The sequence below is a fragment of the Larimichthys crocea genome, chromosome XIV (assembly GCF_000972845.2).
Source record: "Larimichthys crocea isolate SSNF chromosome XIV, L_crocea_2.0, whole genome shotgun sequence".
NCBI lineage: Eukaryota > Metazoa > Chordata > Actinopteri > Sciaenidae > Larimichthys > Larimichthys crocea.
The window spans coordinates 2,394,724-2,406,436 of NC_040024.1; the positions used below are offsets into that span (position 1 = coordinate 2,394,724).

General features: G+C 41.6%; 2 protein-coding genes across 4 annotated transcripts in view; both read right to left on the reverse strand.

The window, feature by feature from the left end:
* The window catches only part of dock11 (dedicator of cytokinesis 11), a 52,235-nt gene extending 47,740 nt beyond the window's left edge, over positions 1 to 4,495 (reverse strand). For 2 of the 3 annotated variants that reach the window (XM_019273462.2, XM_010737274.3), the window contains exon 1: positions 4,127 to 4,493. In XM_019273462.2, the coding sequence (XP_019129007.1) occupies positions 4,127 to 4,231 (105 nt within the window). In that variant the 5' untranslated portion in view covers positions 4,232 to 4,493. Of the gene's footprint in view, positions 1 to 4,126 lie in introns of all 3 variants that reach the window. The other variant, XR_002042822.2, reaches the window with a different exon arrangement.
* Positions 4,496 to 5,357: 862 nt separating this feature from the next.
* On the reverse strand, positions 5,358 to 9,182 carry haus4 (HAUS augmin-like complex, subunit 4). Its single transcript, XM_019273449.2, has 9 exons — positions 8,980 to 9,182; positions 8,679 to 8,818; positions 8,322 to 8,453; positions 7,081 to 7,221; positions 6,887 to 6,983; positions 6,614 to 6,759; positions 6,399 to 6,529; positions 6,201 to 6,269; positions 5,358 to 6,088 (listed from the first exon to the last, which is right to left on the reverse strand). The coding sequence occupies exons 1-9, from the start codon at positions 9,044 to 9,046 to the stop codon at positions 5,902 to 5,904; spliced, it is 1,110 nt and encodes a 369-aa protein (XP_019128994.1). The 5' UTR covers positions 9,047 to 9,182; the 3' UTR covers positions 5,358 to 5,901.
* Between the last annotated feature and the right edge of the window lie 2,531 nt (positions 9,183 to 11,713).

Sequence of the window (11,713 nt, forward strand, 5' to 3'; positions counted from 1 at the left end):
TTGGCTACTCAGTGGACAACTGGCGACCTGAGCAGCGGCAAAGTAACACCTTCGAGTCTGTTGAAAGCATTACACATGGCTGTGTACGCCCCTGCACCCAAAGCAGCAGCTCTGCTTCCTGTCATGTGTAACAAGCTCAACCGCAGCGCTACAAGTCGGAGGCGACTGTTTCGGCAGCACGCGGTGGCTCGACTGCAACGCCGATCATGTTACAGAGGCAGGGAGTGAGGGAGGGAGGGGGAAGCAAGCAAAGAGGGAAGGAAAGACAGAGAGGGAGTTCTTCTTTCATAGAGGAGCTCTAGAATCACATTCAGGCAGCTGTCAAACCACAGCCTTGCAGATTGTGAAACACAGAGATGCTAAAACGCTAGAGGACATGGCCAAACATATGGGTGTAACTGTATGATGCAAGCCATCGGGGCACTTTCCTATCTTACATATGTCAGCCTCCCATTACGACTCACACTTTCTCCTCTGAGCTATCGACCTGGCCGGAGAACACTCAAGCACCAATCACTGAGTACAAGGCACGGCTCCCTGTGTGCCTCCAAGGGGACTATGATGATGATGATGATGTTAGCGAGGGTGCATTTCCAGATGTCTGTGTCCCATTACTGGCTCAGCAGATGTAAACGCACTCGCTGCTCCAACGCGACCAGGTGGATTTTATCACGTTGGCTCAGGAGGCTTGGACTGAGCGCTGACGTGCAAGTCACATACAGCATGAGGCAGCTCCACTGTCCCACGGCTGACCCTGCTAAGTGCTCCAATCTGTGTGTGTATATATAAGCAGCACAGTCAGGCACTTTAATCCCTGTTTCACTCTGTGTTTGTTCCAAATATACTGTATATTACATGTATTAATATACTAATAAAGCGTCTTGCTGCATTCACATTAGAGAGCTACAGATAGATACAGTGGTTAAACGCCAAATTTAATGCTGATTATTTTGACTTTAAGGTCCAGTTTACTCAACCTTCCCATGCACAATAGCACTTAATCCTCCAGTAACCAAAAGAAATGACCAAATATAGACACACATGGCATGGTTTCACCATGGCAGAGAAAAACGTCACCCGGACTCATAGGAATACTTAAGATGTAGCATTTAATCCACAGGGGGTGACATCGCTGCTGACTGTTCATTGACATTGTTGTATTGCATGGACGCTGGTGTTTTTACGTCCTCTGAGATGTCAACACCACATTCCTTCGGAGTGGTTCCCAAACTTTCTTTGTTGCTGTTGTCATCATTTCCCAAAAAGATGCCCCGTCCCCAGGGCCCCATAAATAGACTGAACCGTTATTTACAGGTAACGCCACAATACTGGGGCAACTAACCCTAAACCCTAATTCCTAACCCTAAGCCAAGTTTTATAGAGTTTTAATGACATGACATTATCAAGAGGTTTCAAGATAGCAAAGTTTCTTACGCCTCCAAAAGCTAGCCGTTGGACTCCGTCCATACTATCTGCTGAGAGAGATCCCGCATGTTGTCATCGTTGTCCTGTAGATCCCACCCTCTGCAAACCAACATCTGCCTGCAGCACCATTGAACCTTTAATATATATATATAGTTGATATATATATACATATATTGTCCTTAATAGATGGCTACGTTACATATGTTGTTTGTTTGTATACTGGAGTACTCTAACAAAAAAATATTTCCCCCTGGGATTATTAAAGTATTTGACTCTGATTCTGAACTACACTGACTTCAGGAGCAACAGAGGTGTCTTTAGGTTTCACTGACCTGTCTGCTTGTTTCTTTCCTTCCTTACCGGCAGTCCAAAAATGTATTTTATGTTTTTGCTTTTCAATATAACTTATTATATATATATTATATATATTATATATTCTCGCCGGCATCCAAACTATCTTGTCTATTTTATTGAGCTCAGTTGAATCAGATTCATTTTTGTTTTTTACAGCAGACAGTTTAACTCAGCACAGGTGGAACTAATGATGTTAACGAGGCAGCAGAGCCAATTAGTACCACCTGTGTCGAAAAGGGTCCACTCCACATTTTAGCACTCGCTTTTTGATCTACACACACACACACACACACACACAGAACAACAGTCTGTCGGGTGGGAGTTACATCCTGTTTTGTCTTTGAAGAGTGATGAGGGTGATATCAAGTGAAATTTCTGTATTTGAAGTAAATAACATGGCCTAATTTGATCTTACGGCGTCATTACACTGCACTTACACTGACTCTCAAAGATACTTTCTTCTATCTCGGTCTTGACTCTGTCTTGACTAGTCCTTGTCCTGGAGCCCGACAAAGGCGGTCTTGACTACAGCACAGCTGAGAACATGTGGCTACCCCCATCTATGTTTAAAACAGAATCAAGTCTTTGTTTTTGCGCTGAACTGAGAACACCAGAGAGACAGCAGGAAGTTGTGACCTGCATGACGGCAGCCATCGATACACCAGCAGTTTCACACATCATCTTTTTATTGCTACACGGTCTCTTTCACTTTTAAGTCTGACAACTGCCTTCCAAACACGTTAATGTAAAAGACCACTAAACGCAGACACAGATGTGAACCTAATCACGACTTTTTCCAATAATCACTGACACATCAGCTGATGGAACTTCTCGTGAAGCAATTGGCCCCAAGGGTGTTCTGAATCATTTAGAAAAAACATAGTTCCGTGTTATGCTTGTAGAAACTTCTGCTTTGAAACCCATGGACCCAGCCTGTTCACTTGAAAAACTTAAAGAACACGGAAGGAAACTGCACAAATCTCTTTACAAGAGATGAAGAAGTGAGAGAATGAACACACGGACACATCCACAGAGGAAGCATGCATGGTCACAGCATGCCCGAGGGAATCCCCCATATGGAAGCAATGCGGGCCACGAAAAAGTCCACAAAACAACGTTTGTTCTCAGTTACCGAGCCAACCGTTTACTCCATAAACAGCCAAAGCCTGCTACTCTAAACCAGAGCAAAAAAAACACACACATATCACACGTGGCTACAGACACAAACACACACATTCCAACCTCTGTTGCGGAAATCGGAAACTTTTATCCCGTGATTGATCACTCTGATATTTGCGTCACACTCCTCTAGATGATCATCATAAGACTAATCCCATGGGAGATTCTCTTATCCAAACTAACCCGGCTCTATCTGTAAACAGCCGAGGGTGTGTGACTGTTCCGGGGGGGTCGAAGATGCAGTCTGTCGACTGTCACATCATGAGAAAAGATGTGACAAGATATGAGCGTGCAGGCTGTGGACGATCAGCAGGCGAGCATCAATCCACACTGGAAGTCTCGACAGAAATGTCAGTCACGGCTTTAACACACTGACATGTGAATAAGTTCACACACACACACACACACACACACACACACACACACACACAAATGCTTGTATCAGCAGGATCCTAAGTGGCATTCATCACAAGCCACTGCGCCTGATCCTTCATTATTGCAGCCTGTTCCAAGCCCATCCATCCAAACAATAAAACCATTAAGAAAGCTCATGCACAGTCATCATAAGCAATAGAAATCAGTTTTTTAAGGACATGCATGAACTGCCTCAGAAATAAAGAGGCTCTCTCTCTCACACACACACACACACACCACACTGATCCAAGGCAGGGACAGGGGTAGCCATGCTGCAGCTGTCCAACTGGCACCGCTCCGCATCCGCCAGCACACAAAAGGAGCCGCAACAAGACTGAAAAACCATGTGTTCCCGCGGACAATGTCATACTATTCTGTAACGCCGGCAATTTAGAAAAGCCAAGCCAACATATGGGAGATGAATTGGGAGTATATAACGGCTCCATAATTACCTGTCTATTGGCGTTATAAGAGAATAAAGCGGTGCCGGTGAAATTGTTTCAGTGCAGGCAGAGGCAGCAGAGGGAGGCTGCGTGGAGATGTTAAACTCGGTGAATGAAAACTGGAAAAACAGAAATAAGAAGAGTCTGGAGAATGTGAAAATAAGCCAACAGCGATGTAAAAAGAAAAAGGGAGGACAGAGACAGAGAGGAGGGGGTTAGCAGGCGAACCAGTTAGTTACATTATCCCCGTTAGCTCAAAATGACCGAGGCCGGTCCACACACAGCGTTTTTTTTTTTTCGGCTCGGCTCACCACAAGGTCCACGGTGCTCCTCACAGCCTCCGACACGCTCTGCCTCACTTCCGCGGCCGTGCCCGGTTTGCTTAACCTCTTTGTGAATTTTCGCACCTCAGCCATAGCGCCGCTCTGATTAAAGTCCACTCCGTGTGTCCCGGTGTGTGAGTGTACGCATGCCGCGCGGTACCGGTCGGAGCTGCTCTGCACTGCTGTGTATGTATGTGTGTGTGTGTGTGTGTGTGTGTGTGTGACAGCCAGATGTGGGCTTGTGTTGTTGGAGGTGAACCAGCCCAGCGGTTCGCGTGAGCGAGGCGGGGCTGCTGAGGCTGCTGCTGCCGGTGATGATGAGAGGACACCAGAGAGCGTTTAACAGCGAGATGCTTCACTCTTACCTACTTCCGTTTGTCGTCAGTGGAAACTCAACCAAAGATTGTCGAGGACGGAGTGGGCGTCAACCACAGGCTTCACTCTGTATGGGTGTACATGTGTAGGGCTGTTTAATGGATTTGTTCCATGATAAAACTGCATTTCCCACAATGCTGCATTAATAAAATAAAATAATAAAAAAAAAAAACAGTATGGGGGCTATAATATCTGCGTGTTAAATATGAACATGGTGACAAAATCCTGTTATTTGGGTCACTCCTCATATGACGTGCCATGTGAAGTCAGCCCATTGCACAGCTCCAATTATAAATCATTATGCACAATTAAGGACTTTAACTATAAAAATAAATCAATTTCATTCATTTTGTGCCCATTTTAAATTCTTTGATTTAAAAAAAAAAACAAAAACAAAAAAACAAGGCTGTGTGCCGGATAAGTAGAAAGTATACAAAAGCAAAACAAGAACACCTACTAAGAGTTCATCATACCAAATAAATGTGCAGAGTTATTGAAATTATTATAGAATATTTACAAAAAGTATGCAGGCATCTCTCAAAATTTAAAGTATACTGCCATCTTGTGGATTATGTTGCAAACTGCAGGAAAATGGCACTAACCTACAAGACTAAGTTTGATATGTTTTACCAGAAAACTGCTTTTCATTTTAATAATATTGATGTCTTTGGCCAACATATTTAGCACATGTTAGACATGATTTTTCATAAATAGCTTCCTCAGTGAGGAAGTAATCAATATAATCAATATGGACATTCCTAACATCAGCACATCTTACACATTATCCACTACACAACTGCAGCGACAATAGACAGATATAAATATATATGAACATATACTCATATTTAGATTCCTGGTTATGCTTTATTTGAATTTTATTTTGGTTTATTTACATAGCAATGCTTACCCAACGTTTGGCACAATTTACTGTTACCTGATGTATTTTGTTTTTTAGTGCAAAGGTACTTTGCATTGTCAGTCTGAATATAGAGTCTCACTTCCTTAAACTGATAAGAAAGCATTCAAATGTGCCCATGGAGACACATGCAGTTAAAGTTAAGTGTAAAACTGCATCTTATTACACAGGAGTGATGATGAACAACGCTTGAACTCTAATTGGGTTCAGGTAGACACAATGAAAGCAAAATTACCATGGTGATGTACGAAAGAAGTTTACTATTTTAGGAAAACTGGCTTTATTCAAGTTAATTTAAGGGCGCTAATAGGACTCTGTAGTTAGTTCACTCACTGCTGTACATGTGTGCTACATAGTTCCTGTAATCCAACAGTTTCCATGCGAAATGTCCAAAAGAAAGCATGCCATTATGAGTGAGGACACACTATGAATAGGGAATGTTTGGCCATCGTCCCGACGTCAGATTTGATCTTCACTTGTCATTGTACTGGGTGAACTCCTTGAGAGCCCAGTTTTTCATCTCTATCTCCTGCCGTAATCTGCAGTACTCTTCAGCCAGGGCTTCGAAATCTTTGCCCAAGATCTCAAAGGAAGCCAGTTTTAACTCAACGGACTGCTTCTCCGCCTGACAGGCCTTCAGCTCAGAGTCCAGCTTCTCTCTAAAATCAAGACACAACAAGATTTGTTTTCGAAAGAAGAAGTCAGCCAGAATACAGACACGATACTTTTCTGAAGGCTTGGATGAGATAAGAGGGACAAAAAGCCTCTTGCCTTATTTTTTTATGAGCAGATATTGAGTCGACTGTGTACGTGTCCAGCTGAATTTCCACCATCTCAGTCCTTTGAAGGAAGAACAGAAAAACATATGTAAAAAAAAAGAAATGCATTGACTTTATTCTGCTTGTAAGTCATGTCATGAGAGCATCACTACAACATCAAGAAGTAGGTAAAGAATTGAAAACTCCTTACTTGATTTTCTGTAAGACTAATTCACATTTTCCCTCAAAGTAGTCCAACTTCTTCCTGTCTAAATCTGTCTGAATTCTCAGCCTGTGGTCCAAGATGAGAGACTGGAGAAGCTGAATACACTTTATCAGCTCCTGGACATAAGAAGGAAAAAATGAGTGATAATAAATTATATCCATTATATATGGTGATCTACATGTCATGGAAAGAGTGCTCACAGAGAGGTAGAGTTGAGTCTGTCTTTGCAGGAGAACTGAGTTTTCCCTGCACGTCTCCTTCAGACTCTCTGCTCTTTTCTTCTCTTTGTCCAGCTGGGCTGACAGATGAAACAACTTGCTGCTCTTCAGACCTTCACTCTCGCCCTCTAGAGGAAATCACACGACAACACCCTGGTCTTCATTTCAACACAGAAGAACATTGAGGTAAGATAGTGACTGAGAATGAGAATTTGTACAGGTAGCATGATAGAAATCAACGTGTAGATACTGTACCCCATTCAGGTTGATAGTAGGAGAGGAGGCTCAAACACTTCTTCTTCAGATGTTTCTCCAGCTCTCTGGGAAGACCCTGTTTCATTCTTTGAACATTCTGGTCAAGGGAAACACAGCACTGATGCTTAACAAGCTATACTTAAGCGAAGTGAATTGTTTGGAGTTGAATGTTGTGTATTTTTACGACGACTCACCTTCTCTAACGGCATGAGCTCCATCACGTGATGGGGGGTCAGACCCAGAATAGAGGCCTGCTCCTGGTTGGTAGTGCTGCTGAGATCCAGCTGTCTGATACACTGAGACACCAGCAGAGACTTCTCCATAGTCTCAAAGAACTACACACACACACACACACACACACACACACACACACACACACACACACACACACACACACACACACACTAATTACTTTGGTAAACACGGACATGCAGTGTGCAGCTTATAAATATATAACTCGAACTGCAACTAACGATAATTTCTGGATTAATTGATTAGTTGTTTGAGCCATAAAATGTTTATCTCACGGATTGAATCATTTAAAATGAGTCAGCCAACGCTAATCATTATCATATATTCTGGTCTCGCCCATTATTGATTCATTTCTGGCACAAGTTTTTAAAAAAGTAGTCCACATGGACATTTCATTTAAATTAGAGACGCTGTGTTTAGGCTTTCTGCCATCAGAAAATGTGATGTTACCTCTCAGGTGAGACATTTGTTCAGGATTCTAAGCTCAGCTGACAGGGAAGCCATTAGTAAAATAATTACAGATTGAATTGTAATGACATTTATGATCCATTTAGGATGGAAGAAACATTTTTTTTCTTTCAAAGTTCTTTTGAAAGTGATTTGAGTATTATAAAAAGGCACACACCAACACTTTGTTTTCTGTTGGATTTTTTAAATTCATTTTTATACTTGCATGTATGTTTGTTTACTTTCCTGGTCCGTACATGTTATCTATTTTTTGTCAGCTTTACTACGCTCTGCTACAACTGTGTTTAATAGAAGAGAGATAACGGTTAACTTCTACTGTAAGTTTTATGAGGATGATTTCGCTGTATCGGCCTTTGGCATAACTCAATAAAAAAAGAACCAAAAAAAAAACATGAAAAAGTTGATCACTGCTTTCTCAGAGCCCGAGGTGACATCTTGTTCTGTTCACATCCCAAAGATATTCACATTTACTGTCACAGAGGACTAAAGAAACATTTGAGGAGTTTAAATCAGAGAATTGAGTTTTTATATATATAATATATAATATATATATATATATATATATATATATATATATTTATTTATTTTATTTTTTTTATTTATTTAAGTATTATTTTTTTTAAATGACAACATGTGAAACAATGAATCGAAATATCAAAATAGTAGTGATTGAGCAGCTGTTTGTGCATTTGTGGGAGAAATATATGAAATGTACCATGTTCTGGTCGGGGGGTGTGGTGGCGTGGTGCTTCCTGATACAGTGGTCCTGGATCATCTCCTGAAGTCCTTTGTGGAGGCTCTCGGAGCGCAGCCACTGACGCCTCTGGCTCTGCAGCTTCTGCTCAGCCTGACACAAAACATCTGTAAGTCCCATCTGTGTGACTGCAATACTTACTGCTCACCAGCAGAGGTCGGTAAGTCACAGACTATTTACTGTGTAAATTAAAAATCAATGACTGTTCACAAAGTGGAAAATCCAGTAAACATTTGGCAGCAGTTTGGTTTAGTTTGAAGTGCATCACGTAATGCTGTCTGTGAGCACAGTGCCTGCTGATGATGATGATGATGATACCTTGTCCAGCTCTGTTTTCAGCGGGACAGTGAGTCCAGTTTGGTCCAAATGTTGAGTCAGGGTGGCCAGGAGTTTACAGAACTGAGGGTTCTGGGTCAGATCCTCCTCTGTGAGGTCACACAGAGGGAAGGAGGCGAGAACTGATCAGGAGAAAAACAAACAAGTGTCAACAGATTCAGCACAGTACTCCAACTTTAACCAAATACTATAGCTTCTTTCATGTCTAATTAATCTCTAATTCTGGAATAAATGAAGTTTCACGCTTTCATCTGACGCGTCAGTTATTAAACATGTTTCTCACCATGCTGATGTAAGCTGTCGCCCTTCCCAAGCGACGATACATGTGTAGACTCGCGACCAGCGGACATTTTCAGCCGGGCTGTGTTCGTTATTCACCGATCAAACCTCTCGGCTTCTTGATCCTTAACGTTTTTCTCGATACAAACAACTGGAAGGTAAAAAAAAAAGCGTACTTCCTGAATCAAGTTGCGCGCGTCTACAGGGAGCGTTCCTATTGGTTTAAAGATGCACGTGGTCATCACACAACGCGTTCAGCGTGCTGGCCAGTACGCGCATGCTGCTCACGGGAACGCGCACCGCGAAACCGAATAGTTATCGATTATTCGTTAATTAAATTACAGTATAATCAGTATGAATGATGATAAGCATAAAGTCTAAATGTGTGCTTCTGTCTCTTGAAAACTTTATATTATACATAATAGAATAAGAAAGTTTGTTGTTTTGTTTTTGTTTTTTGCGCAGTTTTTTTGAGAATTTAAATGAACAGAGAATGTTCCCTATGGCTGAAGTGAATGAATGCAACACAGTGCTCCACCGTGCACATAAAACTAGATGATACGAGATGGTACAAAATACACACAGTTCATCTCAGACTGCATCCTCGCTGTAGTTTCATGTAGAAATCAGTCTGTCTGCAACATCATCTTCCTCTTAAGCCTGACTGAGTGATGTCACATGACAGGCCTAGGTCACAACAAAGTACTTCTTACCCAGTCAGGTGGAGTAAGAGCTGTAAGTAAGAGAATTGTATTTCACAGCAGTTCAGCAGAAGGCTAAAGATCATTTCCAGGATATGATGTGTTGTACCTGTTACATTGTTCATCTCCCTGCCTCCCACAGTTTTGAATCTGTACCTAATCCTCTTCTTCTGCACTATCAGAGCCAGGTTCACAGCCATCATGAGGTTTGATGAGTACTCCAAATCCTCAAAAAGGACTACGATTAAAGCTCTTTCTCTGCCAGAGAGGGCATCACCTCTGCCATCCAGCACATGGACCGCATGAAGTGCAGCATGTTGCATTAACCTTCAGTTCTACGCCTCAGAAGTCTTTCTGGATGAAGAGAGAGAGGTCACTGTGGCTCCAGATTGTGGCATAAAACCAGTGATAACGCAAGTTTTACAGAGGACATACATCTGTCAGACTGAAGACCAGTGTGGTAATGGTTCAGGACCATTTAGGGATACAATGTCAAGAAGAAGGAGGGAGTGTGGCGTTCTTTGCTCTTATCTGGGAGATTCCAGCTGAATCAGTGAACAAAATCAATAAATAAATCATATTTATTTAAAATCAAAATAGTTTTCTTTGTAGCTGTTTACTTTCATTCATGTCAAATAATATTCCAGGTTTAAAAACTGGCACGCAAGATGCTCAACTTGAGACCATTTCAAGCACAGAAAACAGGTGAAAAGCATTCCAAATGTACACCAACAACGTAAAACATGTTTCATGTTGGACTGAAAAAAGTAGAGTAATGTTATTGATTGTGACACTAAATCCATAAACTACAGAAATAAAGCACAAATGCTATAATAATAACAAGTGCTGGTGAACTGTGTTCCCAGGTCAGCCCAAATAGTGCATATGAGTTCAGTTGGGAATATAAGCTTTTATCTTTTTTTGTCTAACAAAGCATCATCTTGTGTTATTATCAAAGGGTTGAAAATGTTTTCATATACTCATAAATGCTCCACTACTCAGAATCATAAGCACTTCTCATCATTCTCCTTGTCCTCAACATCACTTTAGATCAGATACTTTCCTGCCCTTGGCTCTGACCATCAGCTGGCACATGCATGGATGGCTGGTGTTGTTTCTGTTGGCAGTGAAGCACACTTGTTTCAGTAGAGCCAGTTGGACTTTCAGGCAGAGGTGATATTGCTAACAGAAGACTCGTTTTTCTGCAGTGAAGGTCAATAAAGTTTTTATATTTCTTTTATTTTGGCGTCTGCTGTTACAGATGGTGTTTTTTCAGGCAGTGAATTTAAGTAGCAAAATCATTCTGCGAGACGAGCTTGACTAGCGGGAGGTAAGTCAGGTATGGGGATAACTAGGGCACCTTAATTAAATCATGATTATAATGATATCTTATTATCAGAAAGAAAATAAAAGAAAGTTGATTAGACATGACATGCTTCGTCACCTATCCTCAATAATGTATTCTGAACACTTATTCTAAAATTTTCCTTTGTTATGTTTCAAGAACTGTGCCAAGACTTTCTACAAGAGTGCTTTCGCATAAAACAATTCATTAAGCAGGCCTGTTACATTCTCTCTTACTCATATTGAATCTGGGGCTCCACAATTGTGAGCATTCCCGTACTCTGTGGCTTTCCCTTGTGACCTCCGGCCTCTCATGTGTGCTTCTCACAGCTGTTACCTCGCAACAGTCTTTGCCCATATCTGGTCTTCTTGGTGCTGCATTCCTGGTACTTTGTAACTACACCCTTACCTAATATCTTTATTAGGTAAGGACACAGTTTTGTTAGTCTAGACAAGCGTATAAAGGAAATCCCTAATCCAGAGTGGGGTTTTCCATTTTTTTCCCCCCTTTCCAACATGTGATGTAACTTTTGCTTGGTACATATTATAGTAACTACACTGTAGTGCTGTTTACACAATGGCTGGTGGTCCTCACTCATCAATGAGTGGGCAAAATTAGATATGGGAGCCAGTCAATTCGAGTACAATCATAACTGACGCGGGATAAAACCAATGGATTGTGTTAGGATGGGA

What these genes read in the sequence shown, in the direction of transcription:
- haus4 (XM_019273449.2), bottom strand. Translation starts at nt 9,046, where the DNA reads ATGTCCGCTGGTCGCGAGTCTACACATGTATCGTCGCTTGGGAAGGGC. An exon ending in CACCCCCCGACCAGAACATG is followed by an intron (nt 7,222 to 8,321) that starts GTACATTTCATA and finishes GTGTGTGTGTAG; the next exon opens with TTCTTTGAGACTATGGAGAA. An exon ending in TCTGCTCATAAAAAAATAAG is followed by an intron (nt 6,089 to 6,200) that starts GCAAGAGGCTTT and finishes TCTTGATTTTAG; the next exon opens with AGAGAAGCTGGACTCTGAGC.